The following is a 21,490-nucleotide window of genomic DNA, read 5'->3' on the forward strand; positions in this document are numbered from 1 at the left end:
AAAGCAAGCAATTGGGAGTAGAACACGGCAAAGTTTTGTTCTACTGGAGTCATCTCTATTCTTATGTCAATGTGATTCGAGTTTTTTCTGTAGCTATCAAGATCTGGAGAAGAGGCAAACTGGAAAACTAATGATGCAGAGCTTAATCAAAATACACGAGCGAAAAAAGAGCAAAGTTGATAGCTACACTAAGGGAAAAATACCGTTTCAAACTTGCAGGAAGAGATGAAAAACAAGAGTTCAGAACTGTCAGCAACAGGAAACAAAAGGCAGCCCCAGGGCAAGTGCTGTCAGAGCAATAGGTGCTCCTGGGGAAGAACTGCCACCAGACCACCTGCCAGGAAAAAAGCCCTGAAAGGCAGATGAGGCAATCTGAATATGACACTGAAGGTGTCAGTGGGAAGGGTGCCACTAGCGAGCACTAAACTGGGCACAGAAATACAATAAGTTTATTTATACTGAGGTGTCTTCAACAGATCTGTGGACTACTTACTGAGTTCATGGGTCTAATCAAGAGACAGAAGAGTATTTTCAAATAAAAATACCTCCATATACTCAAAGCATGGAATTCAATAGTAACACATGCATCAGAGAAAGCATTTTACAAAGAACTAATGGACAGCACGACAGGCTACAGGCCAAAAGACCTAGCAAATGGTCCTCCCAACATACGATGTTTATGATCAGGATAGCACAAAATAGACAGACTCAGATTCATGTTACCAGAGCATTCCTGTAGACCTCTCCACTACAGAAAGCGGAAACACTCCTGCCTTCCATGACCCTCCCAAACGCACGCTAACAGCACTAATGCTAGCAGAATGAATTAGTAATATGAAAGGGAACCATGAAGGTTTCTATTAATTCTTTTACTGCAGAAGTCTGATGATGCAAAAGAAAGGAGAACCATTCAGTGGCAGCCACCCCTCTCTTTCATTCCCTCCCCAAAGAAATGGTTGCCTTAAAATACGTTAATGTTTTGGTATGATTTTTTCAGGGACTTGCTGAAAATATAAAAAGTTAAACTGACTCACCGTCACAGGCATAACCTTGTCGAACTAATCCCACCATAAGAGAGGTGCAATGACTACACTGAGTAGGGCTTGTAAATGACTTGATATTGAGCTGGTGAGCTTTAGGCTGAAAGATACATTCAGGATAAAAAAAAAATTAACTTTTCACTTTTTGGACTTAAATAATGCAAGCAACTCCCTTCACCACCCTCCAGTATATCAGAGTCTACATTATGAAACCTGGGCTTCCTTTAAGTAAGTGCAGCTTGTAAAAGGTGCTGCAAGGCAACAGTAACAGTTTTATTTCCAACTGCATAAGACACTCAAACCCAAACCTACAACCAATTATTTTTGCCATGCCTTCTGGCAAATCAAAACCCATCAACTTGTATTTGGAAACATTGGATTAAAAACACAGATTAAAAACAAACACATGACAAACCCAAACAGGACAAGAACAAACATGGAGGGCTAATTTATAAATAATATTTTTTCCTTTGTTCTTTAGAATAAGGTTAGCACAGTCCCCCTACCTTTGGTACAGCTAGAGAAATGGATTGAATGGTGGGGGAAGGAGCAGCAGGCATCCTCTGAAGCCGAATTGGTTCCTGAATCACAAAAAACTGTAATTGAGCAAAATGAGGCTTCAAGAATTTGTTTCAAGATCGGGGTGGCAAAGCTTATTGTCTTCTGGGTTTTTCTTTTTCTTTTTTGAAAATGATCAAAAATTTAATCGTCAAACATCGCCATTCTGATTTAATAAAAACAGATTGTGTTTTAAAGCACTCACAGGAAAGCCTGCACAGTAACAAACAAGCAGCAATACAGAAAACATATGAAAATGAGGTACATCAACATACACAGAGCCAGCGAAAAAGTTTCATTTGCAACTGTCCTCAAAGCAGATGCAATTAACACTGACACATTGCAAATAAGCAACATTCAATCCTGCTTCTTCATAATGGATGCTGCAATATGTATTTATCATGAACAAGACAGAGACTTTCTAGTGAATTACTCTTCAGGTAAAATAACAGCTCTCTTACTTCTTGTTGTTGCTCTGCAGTTACAACTGAAGTAGATGGTGAAACTTCTGACTTGGGACCCTGCGTTTCCTGCTCACTAATAGAACTGGTCTGCAAAAGTGACAGCAAACATGTTAGATTAGATACCACAGATCTGATGAAGCGCTCTCACATCAACAAAATGGAAACAAAACCAATGCTGATTTCTATATGCAGCACGCGTACATCTAACAACTTGCCACTCTGAAAAAACCTTTCCTCAAAACAGACCCTGCCACCTGATGGAAAAGCTGGAAAGCACTGACATGTAAAACCTCATAGTAGGCAGCATAAATGCTGTAACGGCCGCCTTCTCCCAGCAAGGCTGTGTCTAATCTCTTTCATGCAGGTATGGAATTATGTTTGGAGAAGCTCGGCAATCATCCATAAAATAGCTTATTTCTCATGGTGGCTTACTGCACTAGGATTTTTCTAGCACACAGAAGCCAGCAATTCTGCCACAAGAAAAATTCTTAAAGTAGTACTTCACAGTCTTTTAAAAAGTTGTTTAAAAATGGTTGGCCTCTGTCATTAGAACAATGTCTACTTAATCACATTGTCTTACATGTCACTAAAATTTAAGACTAGCATCCATTACAAGCCTTCTATAAATTCACACTTACATTAGCAACTACTAATTGCCAGCACAAGGGGGAAGTATGCTACTACTCCAGAGCTAAGAAGCTGGGTGTGGAAGTAGGATACTGTATTATTGTTCTCTGAGGACATCATGAAAATCACGATTAACAACATCAGATTAGACTTAACATCAATGACATAACGAGCACTAAAGGCAACAAGTAATGAATCATTCCCTTCCCAGCCAGTTTAGACAGGAAGATGGCTGAAGTTTAGTTAGCTCACTAAATATGTTCAGATATTTGTTATTATTTTGTTATTAATTGATTGGTAGGGCTGGGACATTTAAGATCAAATTGTACCATTATGTAATATGAACTATTTAAAAATGCTAAGTGTGATTCAGCTTTAGCCATAAAGGTAGTCAAAATATAAAATAGTAAACCTGTAAAGAGGTATTAAAAGAAAACTAAACTAGCTCTATTTAGTGGATTAAGTTATAGAGAAGTTAAGGAAACAAAATATCTAGTTTTAGAAGGCCATTTTTACTATGACAGGTCACAACAAAATAAGGAGACAAAACTACTAGCAAAAACTTACTTCTTCCCAAAAGGCTAGCAGAGAAGATGTAGACGAAGAAGAAACAGAATCCTTTGTTGTAACGGATATGAGGGATAAAAATGGTCACTTATCACCCACAGGAAAACTTCAGATAGAATATTAGTAGGCTAGCTAAATAAAATGTTTTATATGGCCAAATGATATTTATTCAAACTGAATTATGCCAGAGCAGATGACATGGACTATCCTTATAAGTATATGTGAAAAAAATTGTTAATGGAAGTCATTAAGTACAGTATCAGCAATTTTAATGTAATTCATCAGGAAATGCCACCTGCATTTCCATAGCGACTATGTATTTATTGCAGGATCTGTAGAATGGAATCTGGATTAGTTACGGGCTTGATATTCTACATGTTACTGTTGTAAGTATATCTGGTACTTTTTAAAGCAATATTTTAAAATATAAAGGTCAGTAGACAAAAATTATTATTCTGATACTAGCACGTATCATGTTCTAGTCTATTCTGTCCACCTCATCCATATAGCACATCTTGCTGCTTCAGCAAGAAAACCAGTGTGGACATTTTGTGACCAGGAACAGCACATAAACAAAGTGGATGTAAACATCACAGCATGCCTGTAGGCTTTCTTTTTAGTGACAGCGACAATTTGGAAAAAAAAATGTAGGGAGTACACATTTCAGATATAAAATCTAACCTGGCTGATGAGGTTTTAACCTGAGCCCCTTTAACTCAGCTCCATAAACGTAACAGATTATCCTTTCCAGTTCCAGCTCTTGGTTTTATCCTAAACCATCTATGTGTTTCGCAAGAACGCATCCCAGAAAATCTTCACGGATCAAGAGTTTGTGAAGTAAGGAAATGTTATTCAATGTTGCATTTCACAGCTGCTTCCTTGGGGAATGCACAAACCTTTTTAACTGAAACGCCCAGTTAGAGCTGTGATTTGTATGATTAGTTTTCTAAGGATCAGAGGGTGTGTCATGATAAACTTATTATACCAACATCTGTGGGTTTTCTGATTCTCCTTCTACTCTAACCACTCCATAAGATCTGGAGCCAACAATTTTACATATCTGTTTAAACAGATACTGTGTGAATACTTTTCCTTGTATTAATCAGCATCTTCCAACTGCAAAGCATTTAATCCCTTATATGTAAGAAGGTGTGCCAGCCTTTCCACAAAAACCCTAAATAGATATTATTCAGCCAAATATTTGAGGTTAACCTAAACACAGAAGCTAGAATGGGAAATAATTAATGTGAACTTCTGGGAACGTTTCACAAAGGTGCTGGCTTCCCTACAAAATGCCAAGCAATCTGACATCTTCTGGACACCCAGTTCTGTGCCATACTAATTTGGCTAATATGCCAGATCCAAATGTGCCATATAGTGCCTAAGCATTACTTTTATGTATTAAAAATATGATTCAGTAATCACATTTTTATAGCTATTTTATGTAATAACTCACTCTGAAAGTCAGATCACGTGCAAGAGGAGAGGTGTTGAAATATTCAAAAATGGAATCTTGAAAGTCTGGAAGTTTGAGACCTAAAACGCAAAGCAGAACAGGCTTAGCTAAAAGGCAACATTGCAGATGGTATTAGAACTCTGTTAAAACACAGTAACTTTAATTACCTGAATCTGTTCTGTATTTTTCTTCCAGTTTTTTCTTCAAACTTTCCATCTCTTCCAACAGTTCCCTATTTTTTGCTTCTGATTCCTTTAATTTACTAAAGCAACGCAATATGATCAAAATGCAGTCTGAAATGTCTCAAAGGCAGGAAGGCCAGTGCACAGGGTTGTTAATTTCTGGTCCTACATCTCAATTTTGGGAAAATTCCACACCCCCCCACCCCACCCCAGGAGTGCTGATTAATTTTATTTTTCCCCTGAATAGACACCTCACTACTTGACTATACAGTGAAAACTCTACTTGAGACGCCTGCTATCACTGCAGATACCTGCCAAACAAAATTCTTCTAATAGCAGTCTGGCTTTTAATTCCCAAGAATATGTCTGCTCTCCAGTTAGTCTAAGAAAAGGCATTGAATTTGCTTTGAATTTGCTTTTATGCTTCCCCCCCCTCCCCAGTTGCCCAAGATCCGTACCTTATTACCAAACTATTCACAGCAGTGAAATGTTTACTTGAAGAAATTTTTACAGTTCTCATATGACTATGCAAAAAATGTGTAGTCTGTGGAATGGGATCTTTCTGGAAAAGTCCAATATCCCAGGCACGAGGGGCCATTTTAAGAAAGTTACTATTCTAACCAGCAGTTTAGAGCAGTGCATTAAACCCCAAACAGAACCAAAGCCCTTATTACCTTTCAAAAGATATGTTTGCATCTTTAACTTTTCGTAGCTCTTCTTGAACTAGTTGTTTGGCACGAATTTCTGCATCAAGGGCAGACTGTAATTCCAGCCTAGCTGACATATCCAACTTCTGACTGCGCCGCACTTTCCAAAGGGGATCCTGTTCCAGTAAGTTAATGAATTTTAGTATCAACTGTTCTAAGATATTTCTATTCTTGTTCAAAGACATAAAATAGCTTTCACACTGGTTCAGAGAACACTCTTTTAATAAGTTACAGACAGTATTCCTGCTACACGGAAATCAGTCAATAGTCAGACTTTGTTACACAAAAATGAATTAATGAGCAATTTTTATAATGGTTAAAGCAATTTTTATAATGGTTAAATCACTAACACGGTATGCTTGAAACCAAAATGCTGGATCACCGAGCGTGGCAGTCAGACTGAGAGAACCCATTGAAAATGGCTAGTTTTCATTGCCCAATCTAGAAAAGAGTACAAAACTTGCACAATGACATACTGGATTTCCAAACATGAGACAAATATAAATATTTAATGTAAAACATACTAATCTAAAACTTCCTGAGTGGCAAAAATGCGAAAAAATGAAATCTGTGTCTTGAGATACCCAAGATACCCGTTTGAGAACAATTCTTACACTTGCTAAGCAGCATACACTATACTTCTGTGTACACCACGCAATTCCATCCTACTACCCCCAAAAGCTAGTTTTCCAAGCTTTTCCAAGCATTTTTCACTGTGGCCTACATTTCTGATATGCCTAATGGATACCTCTCAAGTTGCACATGAACTTGCAAATAACAGTCATGAAAATGAGAGACTTTTTTTTATGTTGAGAAAGAATTGCCTTAGATCAGGTTCTGCTGAAGTTACAAAACCAGCTGTAATATAAACAGACAGCGTTCTTTATTCCGGCAGTAGCTGAGAAAAAGTGCCAATTGCATTTGATCTGATCTTTCTTCCTATTAAACCTCCCAATATTATAATAATCTCTTGATGTTAGCTCATAGGAAGTCATAACTTTCTTTTATTTTCTGCAATTCACAGGTTGGGAAGGGGTAACTTCTCATCTGTATAAACCAGCAGCAGGACTCTTTGCATGGCAGACTGCACTGACGGGCATTGCTAGGGATGTGGGCTTCCATGCCTAGCTGCAAATGGCTCTCCCTTTCCTTATGCAGTTATTTAGTTCCTGCCAAGCAAGACAGTGTTTTCACCTTTGAGACTACTCCTTCGCAAGGGGTCTACTGTTCTGCAGATTTTGGGGGGAATTCATGTTATTACTATATGGGAAAATTATGGCATAAGGTCTCATTGTTCTGCAGGTAAATAAAGCTACACGCTCTCAGTGTGTCACTAGTTTGTAATGATACCAACTAGCTAACGCTTGTTTACAAACAAAAACTGAACTTTGTTATCCCACTGTAAAGGCAATTAAAATTATTCACTTGCATTTAACATGGTGAGGTACATTTCTGTACTCCCCTTTAATGGTTAAGCTATTGTTTCTTCTCTCCTCTGTACTGTTTAAAGCAGTTTGTGATGGTAGAAATTAGTAAGAAACACCCCCCTGCCTCTAACTACCAAATTCTGATCAGATGACCCAAACGGATTTCACACGCAATAGCTAAAATCTAGAAAGTCTTCAGCAGAGCAGAGGATTTATTAGAAAAGAATTCTGATTATGAACAGATATTGGTAAGGCATTAGCTGAAACTAAAAAAGTAGGTTCTTAGACACCCCCAGAACAGCCTGAATGCTTGGTATTTTCTTACCAGTGTTCGTGACCCCAGACTGGAACTTCTCAATGATTCTAGTTCTTCTGTCATCTTGGAAGCTAACGCTTGGAGATAGCCACGAGCATCCTTCTCATCACTTACCCTATGGTGCATTACAAAAACCTGTTACTTAACAGTTTAATGGCTCATAGCACCAAATACTGTACCATCAAATAATCGGAGTGTACACACTGGATTTAAGGACATAGCAGAAATGGACACAGCAGGGAAAACTCTCCCAGCAGTAGAAAACCGAATATATCTTAGATTGCCTGCTTTAGATTTTCCTTTTATCTCATTCTCTTGATTGTGGCAGTTGCTACGGAAACTGAAGTTTCCCCTCCGCCATCAGCAAGAGTTTTGCAGAGATTCACTGTTATTGTTTGGAACATGATCTGCATGTTGCTTACTCAATTCTTATAAGGGCTACCTTCAAGTCCTTCTTGTCTTGCATGCTGAAAATACTTGCACACAGCCTCCTAAAACAGCAAATAACAGAGGGAAGAACTGACCTGTGAATTAAGTGCAAGTGCTTGTCTAATACAGCTAGTGAGGTTCTGTATGTTTTCAATCATCACCATCTTACTGAATGAATATTAAAATATTCCAAATTGGGTGATTTAATAACGATTGCTTCAGAGTCTGAAGCAAGTTGACACCAAAACCCTCTCCTTCATACTTAATAGCATCTGACAATATCACTTGTCATTACTACGCAGCAATACTAGAAAGCAGGAAAGTTAATCAACACTCCAGGTGTACCATGCTTTTGCTGATCCCAGATGCAGAGAAAGGGCCTAACTATACATTAAAAAAAGGAAAAGCCAATCAATATTTCAAAAGTTGAAAGTGGTCATCTGGATCTCTAATCAGCACATACCATTGAATAATTTCTGCGATCTGAGCTTCCCAGTGAGCAACCGACTCCTTCTTTGCTGCTAGGTCTTGGAGCTCATCTTCTAGTTGCCTGTTCTGTGCTGTTAATTTGTCCACAAAGGAGCAAAGCTGAAACAAAAGATTAGTTTCACTGATGGCTTATGTCATTTTTTTACCTAGGCATGTGTCTACATGCATATAAAATCTGAACAAACAAGACCACTCCAGGCTATCTGGAAGTTCTAACACAGACCAAAGAACTGGGAGGGGTTCTTTTTCTGTGTGGAACTGGAGACAAGCTCCTGAGCATAGAACACCATGTTGCCAGTTTACACAAAACAATCCAAAACAATGAAAAAGAAAAATAGAGTGTAGAGGCCATGGAGAAGAATGAGGTTTAACTGTAAGCCATCAGGAAGGAAGGCAATCTTTGTAAATGCTTCCCTCTCTGTGTGGCCTTCATGAACAGATCAGAAGGTGGTGGTGCCATCTGGTTTGTGGGAATCAATCCCACAAAGAGCAGTACTGAGATGCTAAAGTTACTATTTAGCCAGATCTCTCACATTCGTGTTGTGAAAACTACATTTATTTTATTCAGATATTGCCTGAACATTTACAAATCTGTGCTGATCAATGAGCAGCCTACTGCAACACCAGAAAGTAACAAAATAAGAATTATATTTTGCTTAAAAATATTTCCTAAAATAATTACCCTCTCATTTTCTGTTGTTAGCTTTTTGTTATCTTCCAAGAGCATAGATCTTTCACGCTCATATTTCTCTTTCATTGTTCCTACTGCTTCCTCCATTTCACTGTGCCTAAGGAGAAGGAAATATAAAGAAATAGAATAGAAACACTTATTCTGTACCACTGCTGAAGCTGTAGACTGGGATTCTCAAAAAGAATAAACAGAGTTAAGGTGATATACCATCCTGCACAGACACCTATGCGTTGCAATATACAAAAACACCCACCAAAAAGAATCCATAGTTAATGAATCATGCCCAAAAGCTTACCTCTCTCGCTTTGTTTTCTCTAATTTATCCTTTAATATCATGATCTCTTTCTGCAGTGCAAGCTGATGGCTCTCTGAATCATGTACTTCCTTTTTCACATTTTTTACTTCCAAAACATGCGATGCTTCTCGTCGGACCAACTCTTCTTCATAAAATAAGATTTTCTTTTCCAGCTCAGACTTAATTTTGGAAAGCTCCTGCTGATGCTCTTGTGTGGCACCTGCTGCCCGGCCTCCCTGCTTCAGCTGCAGAGAAGAAGAAACACCATCAGGAAGAGGCTATAATCTTTTTATTTTGGAAACATTATTTAAACTTAGAATTGCTGAATTGGTGGCACTTTGGAAAAATTTTTATCTGGGCACTGAGTGATTTAAAAGGTGCCTGGCTCCAAGCATTAAGCCCCATAAGTGGCTGCTCTGATTACATGACTCTAATAAGGGGTTCAAATGGGTTGCGGAGATAACAAATTTGGATCACATTGGTTTAGTATTTGCTTAGCATTCATAAATCAGACATTTTCAAGACATTAGTGTCCAATGAGATATTGAAGTACTTCAAGCAAAAAAAAAACCAAACACCAAACAAAAAAAAAAACCCAAATAAATCTGACTAGTTAGGTCAGGCTGCAGTTTTTAAGTCTCCCACAGGTATCAACAGTTGAGTAAGCAAAACTACTGCAGCGGCTCCTGTGCCAAGAGTAAAAATTTGTCAAAAACCATGTAACCTTTAGTGCTTCCAGTTCATTTTCCAGTTGCTTGGAGAAGACCTCACTGTGCTCACGAAGTTTGCGTTCTTTTGATGCTTCTGCTACAGCTTCTTCAAGTTGGGCTTCCAGCTGCAACAAGAGTAATTTTAAGTCATTTCAACACAGGATAGTCCTACCTGTATCATTCATTTCCTTTCCTCCATATAGATGAGCAGTAAGTTTTTCCATATTTCTATTTTATGTTACACCACTATACCAATCATCTCAGAATGTCATGATAATTGTTTTGCCTTCATTGATCCAGACATCCATCTGTCTCACACAGTACAACTATTACTATTTGACTTTTTGTACTGATATGAACTACACAGAGTATGTGCAGGGATGACTGCACAGCTTCTATTAATGCTAAGAGAAGGAAATGGCACTAGGAAGTCATTGCAGCTGTGAAAGAAAAAAGGTCTCCTGCATTTACAGGTCAGCTCCACGCCTCAGTACCTACTAAGGCAGCTTAAAAATCCTAATCTTTGAGCCAAATTATTGCAAAATATGTCAAATAAGAACACTGAACACCTTTACTTTGCAATTACAGAACAAACAAAGCTTGATCATCCCTTTGTCAACTTCAGACAGCTTAACAGAAAGACAATTTTGTGGCAACTAAGGCAACTGTTGCAATTCAAACAATAGTGGCACAGTTTTAAAACTGGACAGGAAGAGTAAGATTTGGTTTTCTGCATTCAAATTAAACTCACAAAGTTGCTTTTAAAAGGACTGTATTTAGAAATGTGGGCCAAGATAATGAACTTATAAACTATGTTCTGAATAGAAGATTGATACAGCTGTTAGGAAAGGGAGAACAGAGGAATTTGTAACAAAGACAGGAGATTATCAAGCTCTGCACGGACATATTTAACTGAATAAGCAGCAACACTTGAATGCCTCATGCACTCTGCTCCAGAGACGAGGTGCCACAGCCCTACACATCAAATATGGTGCCACAACCTTGCCTTCCCCAGTTAACTACCACTTCTTACTCACCGAGAAAAGTCGGAGAAACTACATCTCCTAGTACATTTTCATAGATTGCCCTTTATAAACATTGCTACCAAATTAAAGATCTTGAATTTCTCTTCTACACTTCACCCAGAGAATACATAAAATCAGATCATTTTTCAGTGATTAAAACACTCCGGGTTAGCCAAAATAGCTGTTTCTTATGCCCTCTTCTGGTTATCCACTTCATTTTATGTAAAACTATAAATTGCCTAGAATACTAATGGGAAATTAACTTGCTTAAAGATATTACAAACATTTTCTACAATTACTAACGACAGAGAAAGGAAAACCACCTATTTAGTCTGTATCACTATTCCTCCCTCCAGCTGAAAAAAAAAATTCAGTTGAAAAAAATGAAATCAGAATACTCCAGCCTTAAAGCACATGAAAACATTAAGCCTTCTAGGTTTTGAGCTGACTTGTGAGTCAGTCTACAAGAATCAAAATGCAAGAACTCAGAAGCTGGGCATATATAGCAAGAATAGTTTCCTCCAGATTAAAATCAGCCTGAGAAAGAACAAAAAAGATGACTTGATTAATTTCCTAATATATCAGCAAAACATTTAGAAACAAAATCAAGACCTATTTGTGATCTGAAGCAAAGCTATATGGAAGAGTTACTGGCATAATTTCTTTGACTTGGGCAAAGTAAATTATTGTTAACAGTCCTGATTTTTCGATACAATCACATATGAGGTACTGGACAAGCACCAGCTGAAACATTTTACTGTTAGCTATTCTATCAAGCTACCTCTTTTCTGATCTTCTCCGATTTACGGACATCCTGTCGCATGGCATCAATTTTCTGCATGCTCATTTCCATCTCCTCTTCTTTGTCGCGAAGTTGACGGGACAGCTTCTGCTTTTGGGACCGCAAGTCTCCCATCCTCTCACTGAGCTCAGAGAACTCCTTCACAGCTAGTTTTCTTTGCTGGTGGGCATCCCTCAGTTCTTTGGATTGTGTCTTTAATCTCTCTGAGGCCTCTACAAGTTGCTGGTTTAAATAAAAAAGTATAATAAAAAGTCATTCTTTCCAAGAAGAAAGGAAGTGGACCTACATAAGAATGACTTGAAAGCTCAAAGTCCTCACATAACTTTTAAATATGAATTATAACACTTAATTTAGACAAAGTTTTTTTTCTGGGTAAACGGCTGCAGTAACATACCAAGACAGCAGTTATTTTGCTTCCTAGTATGGCAGCTCCAGGTGTACCTTTGCTGTTCCAGAAGTTTTTCTTATGAATCTGACTACACAACGCCACCTCACTTCTAAATAACTTAATTTCAGATTACCACCATGTACCTGCACAATAGTAACCTTTTTTAAAAGGAGTTTTTTTAGCAGACAGCACATTCAGAGGAGCCACCAAATACACTGTATTAGCACTGAGACGCTGCAGCAAATTTTGTAAAATTCTTCATAAAACTGAGGAAGATTCCTTAAAACAAACTGTGAAGCTCTAATACTTTAATTGAAAGTATAAAAGCTGTTTCCTTTAACAAAAACTAACAAGATTAACAACAGAATAAATGTATACTGACCAAAGGACTGATAAAAAAATCTGCCATTAGGAGGAGTACTGCAAGAGCATTCATTAACTTCCCAAAGGGCATGTGTGTTCAAACCAGCAGAAGCAGATTTGCCTTCTGTGCTACTATGGTAAATAACCCTTAACAGTGGTTAACAGACAGAAAAGAGACTGTTAAATTCTAGTGGACAAAAACCCCAGAGATTGTGGCCTGTGGATTACTTTTGGGTTCATCTAAATGCCACATGAACAATATGGCTGCTAGACTTTTCCAAAACTAGCTATTTGAATGCAGGTAGCTTTTTTTGATATTATTTAAAGTGGTATGTAGTATATGCAAACCCATATTTACTTTACTGCAAAATATTTTTCTGACTTAAACTAAGATACTGTTACATTTTAGGAAGCAAACAAAGGTGTAATTTACACAACAGTAAATAATTACCTAAAATTCATCCTCAGCCTTAAGCAACAATTAACCTTTTGGTATTACAAAGAGTAAGTGGGCTCACACTGGAGCAGTGACCTAGCTATATTAACTCTTTCATATATATACACACACATATGCTTTTGGGTATCTACAGGACTGATGACTAGCCATAGATCTGAGTTTAACTCATGTGTATATTGAAACCATTGAGAATAATTAAACAGTTAAACCATTCTTTAGGTGTTTGTTCCCCCTAGCAGAACACATTTGAAATAAATAAGGTGCCTATCAACTTTAAAAAAATAAGTGTGCTACTTTGGAAAACTACTGTATTGCTAATGAAGTTAACAAGTTCACTAACATCTCAGTATAGTTCTAAAAAGCAGCATTTAAAACACTAAAACTACAACACAACAAAACTGTTCTATAACTACTTTACACGACCATTTTTAAACATATCTATCTTTGGATCAGTACCTTATGAAGGTCCTCCTTTTCTTGCCGCAGTACTCTGCACTGTTTTTCTAGTCCTTTCAACTTGTGTATAGAGTCTTCATGTTCTTGTCGAAAAGCCACTGCATCTGCAAGCTGTCCTTCCAGCTTATTTATATCTGTAGATTAATACATATTAAGGGTAACTGGTCCCAAATTTACACCAATAAAGGAAGCAACATTACTCAAGCAAACTGGCATCACCTTGTTTCAAAAATCAACTTCTTTCCTGTTCCTGCCGTTTTAGACTGTTTAAGGTAATTTTGAAGCATTGACAGCTCCATATAATTTTAATTTTCTTAGCCTATTAAAGAAATCCTCCCAAAGACTGTGATCTCTTGAACTGAAAAAGCCTTAGCACAGGGCTCTGTTTTGTTTTTGAGGAATGCAACAACTAGCCCTTGAAAACATCGAAATAAACTTGAGTTGTTCAAATTCCAGTTCTAGTAATTTGTCTCCTAAACAGTTTTCAGTATATGACAAGCAAGGCTACAGTCAGTCACTAGTGCATCCAGCAGGACAGGAGAGGACTATTTATGTCCTAGAGTAGACAAGAACTCACAATCTGGGAAGGGAATACCATCCTGCACGAGGCGGGCTGGAGACCTGACTGCCCATATTCCCGGTCGTTCTCTCTTTACTCTCAAAGAAAATTAAACGAATTTGATTTGAGATTATCACCTTCAAGTGCAACAAACTAACCACCTTTATGTATTTCTGCTCACTCTTAAGAGCTGTTAAGAAAATGAACTGCTATTCACCATTTGATTTTAATTACTATTTCTTTTAAACAAATAAGTAAGAAATTGCACAGGGAATAACTGTCTCACTCAAGTTCCACCGATGTCTGTGACAGAACAGGAAATTGGACCTATGTATTCAGGGATCCCAAGCCCTGCTGTAACGATTGAAGTATTACTCCTTTCCTCATTTCAGCACGAACCTCCTCCCACTCTACATGAACCAATACTACTTCTTTTTAAATGAGATCATACCGCTAGTTTTTATATTTAACAGGACACCATCAACGGAAGAGCTGGATAAACCTGAACCATTTGCAGAAGTAGCACCTTACTCTAACTATTTTGACTCAAACCTAATTCCAGAACGTACAAGAATGGCTTTTTTTCGAAGGATAATCTTTTTAGGAGAGCTCAGCTTATTTTCACAATGCGTGCACCTACAAAGGGGGTATATTGCCAAACATCAGGGGGAGAAAAAAAAAATCAGCATCAGCAACTCAGCATCTGAACTCACTTATACTACAGGCCACTATAAACCTCTCAGCCAAGTCATTAGGATTCAAAACTACCATTTTGTTTGCCACTGATTCTCACTTAAAAATTAGATGCTATCGGGAGGTTTGTATGGATAAACTAATAGCGTTGTCAAGCAACAGATTTTCAGTGATATGGATGAGTCCGTCTTCTCTCAGGACAGATGCCAGTATTTGTTTTTCTGCAATGCTCAGTGCTTCCTAATTAATGCATCACCAGACAGAAACACAAAGGGAGCAGGAGCTCAGAAATATTTAAATGTGAACTATTATTACACATCCTTGCACCTATCCCCTTATGTTACTAAAAGGCAGCTAGTCTCCTCTCCCCAGTGTCTCTTACACCTACGTTCAGTAAAACCCCTCCAAAAAATATCTTGCAGGAGAGCAGGTGAACAGGATCTCTTGAGACTTCTAGAGACATCACAAGAAATATTTAACTGAACCCATCTAGACAATTCATTGTACTCTAGACTCCCCATGCTAGTATATGCTATCAAGAGAGTAAGCAAAAGAAAAATTTAAGTGCTCATCTGGAAAAAATTGAAATGCCTCTTCATATTGAATGAGACACTTTAAAAAAGCCTTTTTTTTCAAGCACCTCAAGAACATTAATTCTACTTATTGCAAAAACACAGTACATATTTTGCTACTCCTAGTAAAATTAAATTACATTACTATAATTACCATGCCAGAGGCTTACCTGTTAATTTGTTTTTCAAGCGTTCAATTTCTTCATTTAATTTTTTTATTTCCTTATCACGGCTTGTATTTACTGTAACACACACTGGACCCTGGAGGTTCTGCACTGTCTGTGTAGATTCTTAAAATCGGAAAAGGAAGGAAAAGGTTTTCAATAAAATACATTCCAATTCCTCCTAATGAGCAGAACTAAGAATCCAAACAAATATAAATCACTAACCTTGCAGTTTTCTGTTCAAATCCTGCTTTTCTTGCTCTAATTTCCGTATTTTCTTTTCATAGCCTTCTATTTGTGAAGTGTTCTTTAAGTCACGCTGTACATCCATATCTTTGGTTACAGTGTCAGACTGCACTGCACTCTTTAAAGTTCCTCTATCAGATAAAGAGCTGAAAACAAATACATAAATTAGAACATTTTAATAAATACGCACAGCAGCCTATAGCAATGACATGCTGGGATTTCAGCAAATACACACCTTAAACTTACAAGAATAATTACTGCAGTAATTGTTACTGTTCAGACAATTGTCAGGGTAGATAAAGTTATTACTCCCTAGCTAATGTGCACACTGCTATAGAATTAAGATACCTGCATTCAGGACTTTAATGATGTGGATGTATATTTACTTTACAAACTGCCTAAATGATTGAAAATGTTAACTCTCCTATGCCAACGGTTAGTACTACCTGACAGCGAAGTAAGCAGGTAAGTGTACCTGCACTGAGAGAACTGAGAAACAAATCCAAAAGTTTGGTTCAAAGTGTGACAAAGATGGATTTAAGTTAAGCCACATTATCGCACTCTGAGAAGCGTGAGGTGTGTGTACTGGGTTCTTTCTGAAGTAGTATTGGACGGGGTAACAAACCCCAACAAAGGGAAATAACAAACAGGGCAGAAAAACTTTGAGATCAGAGAAAAGTACATCTTTAAGGGATCTCTGAAGTCAGACGGAGGGCATTTCAAAGATGTGCAAAGTGAGCCGCTTTGTCCATGCTCAGAACCATCTATGTTAATTTAGCTTACCAGCAGGTCTTTGGACCAGTGAGCTAATCCTGAACTGTTCCTGGCAGACATGCAACGTGGACAAGACTTGCTCTCAGCCTCTTAATGCAGGAACAGCAAGTTTATACTCAATTTCAAGTGATACATCTAGTCCCTTAACTTTGTTTCATTTCAAATAGAAAAAACATTAAATACTTCAGCAAGCAGGATCAAACTATGTTCAGAGACTTGGGGGGAAAAAAAGGGATAAAGGTTTATCCAGAGGTACACCTGTAGACATCAACCTTTCTACATGCTTATAAAAATGAGAATTTCCTACAATTAGCTGCATTTGAAAAACTAGTTTAATGAACAACATATCCTTTGCTTACCTATCAGTTGTGTAGGTAAACCCAACGAATGGTAAATGCAATCCAGAAAAGCCTGTATGAGAACTTGGTGGCACCACTTCCTGCATGAAAACAACATGTATGAAGACATGCTAAAAGAACTAAAACCCATATAGAGCTAAAGGCATTTGATTTAGCCTCAACAGTTAAAGAGAGAGAGTTCTAACAGAAAGACTTTTCTTAGCACATACCAATTGACAATCGGCAGTTATGCTTCATTGTATAGCCTTCAATTGTCCCTGGACGAACTTTATTTCAGATTAGGTCACTAAATATAATGACCTGAATTTAGGAGGCTCTTGAACTGGCGCTTGAAACAGCAACATTTCAACAAGTTCAAAGCACAATGCAATCAGTAAAAGAAAACCTGAAATTTCAAGTTCCCAGCTGAAAGTGACCTGGCACCAAAATGAATGCTGTTACTTTAGTATGCTAGTTACTGTTAGATAGGCAATAAAAAAGGTGCCAAAAGCTCTTCACTTCTTGGAATACAAGCTGATGAACGAATTACCACAAAAGCCCTCTGCTCTTCCTGACCCAACTACTACACAACAGAAATGAAGGAGGGGAACACCAATGTTCCCACTCCAGAAACCAACCTCCTGGTTCTTAAGTGAGTGCAGAAGTGGCAGTGCGAGCTCTCGCGGTTTGGACAGCTGTGATTGCAAGCTGCATGGAGAATATATGTGTATTACCGAAGACAGATTTTTTTTTTTTTCACCTTTGAAAAGGAATAAATCCAAATACTAGCTCCTTGTAAAGGTAAACTAAAAGGGGAACTAAGGTTTTTTTCCCACTGAAATATGTTTTAACTGTGACTGGCCATGTAACGGTAGTCCATTTCAGCAAGAGCTACCATTTAGAAAAGCAGCTTACGATTTCTAATAACCCAAAATGCCAGTGATTAAAAACTCAAATTTTTCAAATTTGGAATGACTTATTTTTCATCTCTGACATTACTTATTTTGAAATAAGTTCTCACTACTACCTTATAGTGCAGCAAGGTTGCATACTTGCATTAGAAATATTTAAAAATGAAGACTTACTGGATTTCTCAATACATCATCATCTACATCAAAGTTTGAGGTGTCAGAAGGACTGCTAACGTCTGGAATATAAGGTGCTTCTAGGTTTCGGATGTTATCCCAATTAAGTCCTTCAAAAAATGCATGAGACTTAAAATCTTCTATTCCATTCTGTCCCAGTCTACGCTCCCTACTGCAGATAAGTCGCTGAATAAGATCTTTTGCTTCTTCAGATACATCTGTAACATGGGATGGAAACTGAAATCGTTCCTAGAAAACACAACAAAAGGAGAAATTTTTTGAGAAATTTTTAGAGAAGGAATCCATTCTATAACTTTCAACAGTAGTTTCAAAAAGAATGTGCTAAATTACACCAGTAAAACTGGAAATGAATAGTCAAACATTGTTCTAGTTCCAGCAAGCAATGGCAGAGCACAATGCAATATATCCAGTGACAGACCTTTTGTCTTAAAATGGTTTTTGTGGACAAGTAATCATTTCTCAATTTCTTTAACACAGATCTGTTTGAAATGAACTGTAATTTATTAGGAAAAGCAAATTTTTTTAAAGACATACAGGAATTTTGACACACTACAGTATATTAAAGATCATAAAATAAAGGTGACTCTCACTGGTATTCTTAGTCACAGATTCACCAATCTCCTGAAGATGTACCCCCTGAGGTTTTATTACTTTTCAACTCTTAAAAACCCATGATGGTAGTAAATTCTTTACAAAACATTGTTATATTAAAGGATGTATTCTAATTTATAGGATAAGTACCTGTTTTCCTTACTAAAATACAACCTACATTTAGCAAAGACTTACATTATCATAAACAAACAGAAGATCTAAGATTTGTACTTACCACTAACATCTGAAATTACTCTAGATAAAAATCAGGAAAACTTTCTCTATATTTTAGCTTGCTACTACTACCACTGCATAGTCAAGAAGGGGACAATAGGGTATATACATATAGCACAATGTCATGAACACCAGTAAACTGCACTCATCCTGGGTAGAGGAAAATGCAACAATATACCCAGTGCAAAAGCTTCTGACTACCTAGGATGAATATGCGTATAAACACATTCTCCTAGTACAGCTCTTAAAAGGACACCATGAACTATTCTTATTCTCTAATGTTCAAAAGGCACCCAGAAGTTCCAACTCTTCTCTACCACTTTGACAAATCTCCTAACTTCATGCTCTTCACTCTGGGCAACTCCCCTGACCTCATGTTCTTCATGCAGCGCCTACCTAACCCGGTCAACTTGCCTGTTCCCTTTCTTGTACTGTTATCAGTGTGACAGAATATGTGTGCAGCTGTGTAAATAATGAGTTACTTAATTTCTTCTGCACAGCCCAAGGGAAACTTTAAATTGCCCTAACAAGAGAGTTGGTTTTAATTTCAATTTTGTGATGACTGCTTAGATTTTCCAACAAGAGCATCAGCATTTAGAGAAAAATTTTAGTTTGACAAAGCAGCAAACATTCCTCAAACCTGAACCAACAAAACTACACAATATGGTTTTAAACCATCATTAAAAAGCAAAGAACTACCATCACTCCAACACCTTTAAGTAACAAGTTCCTCCGTTAACATTATCATCTCAGTGAATACATAAAGATTTAATATCTCTCTTACTTCGTGATTCATAATCTTCCCATAGGTTTCCACTAATGACTCTGCATAAAAGGGTGTTTCACCATACAGCATTTCATACATGCAGACACCCAGTGACCACCAGTCACATTCAGGCCCATATTTTCCCATCCCATCTTCCATTGCTTGCAGTATCTCAGGGGAGATGTAGTCAGGCGTACCCACTGCTACTGACGACTGCACCTTAAAAATAAGGCAAACGTAACTGTTGTAAGCTTTCAGGTTTTCTCAGCAACTTTCTCACTCACACACTAATATTTGTGACAAACAGAGACACCAGGACATGATTTTGGAAAGGGAAGAGATGTATAAAATCACAGTAACAAAATAAAGAAAATATTAAGAAAATAACAGAGACTGCAATGATTTAAGTTCCAGTCTACTTCTACATAAAATCAATCATAAAATCATAAAACCAAAAAAAAGTTAATACATTTTGTTCTGAACACAGTAGAAAACCAGAAGTCATATGTGTTTGTGAGAATGCAGAAAGACAAGAGGAGAAAATGTATTGCCTCTGTATCTGTTCATACTTTAGAATTGCAATTCGCTGCCAGTAGCTGAAATGAGAAATGAATAAGCAGGGAGTTCAAGTCCTATGCCTGAGTTTCACATTTTCATTTGTAGGCCCCTATTTTTATTATGTCAGAAATAGGTATAGGGCTTATCGCATAGTTGTGCAACTGGATGCAATACAGGGATAAGGCGGGGAATCGCCCTGTGCCCAAACAGTAGGGAAGCCCTGATCACTGGGGCAGTGGCCGAGCAGCTCTGATCTCTAGGAATATGTGAATCTCAGGATTCACATAGAGTTATAATGGCTCTTTCCAATTCATTGTACATTTTAATATGGCAAATCTTTGTCAGGCATTTTATGACCACAGAATGTCACCAAGACTTGAGTTTGTTCGAAAAATCAGCGAACAATGTTGCACGCCATATTTTGGCAGGATTGGCACCTCTGGAAGCACCTGACCCCAGGCAAAATGAAAAACCTCATGAGTGATTTAGCTTTTAGCGGTGTATCCAATCTGATGCACAAGATGGCAGATTACCATATTGTTGCTGTTCGATTTGTAAAAAGCATATAAAATAAACTGCTTATTAATTATCTTTCATTCTGAATGACTTATACTTAAAATCTGTCATGGCTGCTAGGTTCCTGGTCACCTATGATTCCAGCACATAAATAATATCAAACTTCCATCCTTTTTAGCACAGGGTCTTTGGACAGTGCATAAAAATCTCATGAGAACTCAAATAGCTAGGAGAAAACGTGAAAGATAGAAAAACATAGCAAAGGATAACTTTAAAAGGTAGCAGCCTGTAAAACGAGGAGATAAAGATGTCAAATGTTTTTATAAATACATTGAGTTACACACTTCCCTCAATTTTTAGCATGTCAATAAGCTTATAATCTGTCACCTTCCTGATGCATGATGACAACGTCCAATAGCTTTAAGACCAGCAACTCACTTAAGACATCCCACTGTCAGTGACCCATTAAATTTTCGTCATACGTACTGTGCCATCTTCGCTCATTTTCAGACAGGATCCAAAGTCTGCCAGTCGTATGTGGCCATTCACATCCAAAAGGACATTATCAGGCTTTATGTCCCTGTTATAATAGAAAGAAGTGAAAAGATTTAAATATATAGTATTAGCTCTGCTTGTAAAGATTAATCTTGCATCAGAATAACAAAGAATTTTGTGTTGGATACCCACTGATGCAAACTTTTTATTAAACTAGTTACAACCCTCTCCTCCTGCCCAACTTAAAACTTTGCCTGCAATATTGAAGCCTTAGATTACCTCAGATTTTCAAGCTCATCAAAGTTGAACTCTGAATGGTCAGTTAACCAAACAGAACAATTACAGTGAGTCATACTGACTGTAACAGATAGGGAGTTTACTTCTTCAACATAATTTCAAGATTATATGCATCACAATATATTGTTTAGA

At 37.5% G+C, this 21,490-nt stretch overlaps 1 protein-coding gene across 4 annotated transcripts in view; it reads right to left on the minus strand.

The window, feature by feature from the left end:
• CDC42BPB (CDC42 binding protein kinase beta) overlaps positions 1 to 21,490 on the minus strand; it is a 95,936-nt gene that overhangs the window by 20,170 nt on the left and 54,276 nt on the right. For 2 of the 4 annotated variants that reach the window (XM_075103971.1, XM_075103974.1), the window contains exons 6-24: positions 21,053 to 21,146; positions 19,511 to 19,711; positions 17,881 to 18,129; positions 16,817 to 16,896; positions 15,663 to 15,829; positions 15,444 to 15,563; positions 13,450 to 13,583; positions 11,765 to 12,007; positions 9,973 to 10,083; positions 9,249 to 9,493; positions 8,945 to 9,050; positions 8,237 to 8,361; positions 7,354 to 7,459; positions 5,569 to 5,717; positions 4,880 to 4,974; positions 4,713 to 4,792; positions 2,060 to 2,149; positions 1,547 to 1,636; positions 1,035 to 1,140 (exon numbers count right to left, since the gene is read on the minus strand). In XM_075103971.1, the coding sequence (XP_074960072.1) occupies positions 1,035 to 1,140; positions 1,547 to 1,636; positions 2,060 to 2,149; positions 4,713 to 4,792; positions 4,880 to 4,974; positions 5,569 to 5,717; positions 7,354 to 7,459; positions 8,237 to 8,361; positions 8,945 to 9,050; positions 9,249 to 9,493; positions 9,973 to 10,083; positions 11,765 to 12,007; positions 13,450 to 13,583; positions 15,444 to 15,563; positions 15,663 to 15,829; positions 16,817 to 16,896; positions 17,881 to 18,129; positions 19,511 to 19,711; positions 21,053 to 21,146 (2,591 nt within the window). The remainder of the gene's footprint in view (positions 1 to 1,034; positions 1,141 to 1,546; positions 1,637 to 2,059; positions 2,150 to 4,712; positions 4,793 to 4,879; positions 4,975 to 5,568; positions 5,718 to 7,353; positions 7,460 to 8,236; positions 8,362 to 8,944; positions 9,051 to 9,248; positions 9,494 to 9,972; positions 10,084 to 11,764; positions 12,008 to 13,449; positions 13,584 to 15,443; positions 15,564 to 15,662; positions 15,830 to 16,816; positions 16,897 to 17,880; positions 18,130 to 19,510; positions 19,712 to 21,052; positions 21,147 to 21,490) is intronic. The other 2 variants (XM_075103972.1, XM_075103973.1) reach the window with 2 other exon arrangements.

Source organism: Phalacrocorax aristotelis, chromosome 9, assembly GCF_949628215.1.
Source record: "Phalacrocorax aristotelis chromosome 9, bGulAri2.1, whole genome shotgun sequence".
Classification (NCBI taxonomy): domain Eukaryota; kingdom Metazoa; phylum Chordata; class Aves; order Suliformes; family Phalacrocoracidae; genus Phalacrocorax; species Phalacrocorax aristotelis.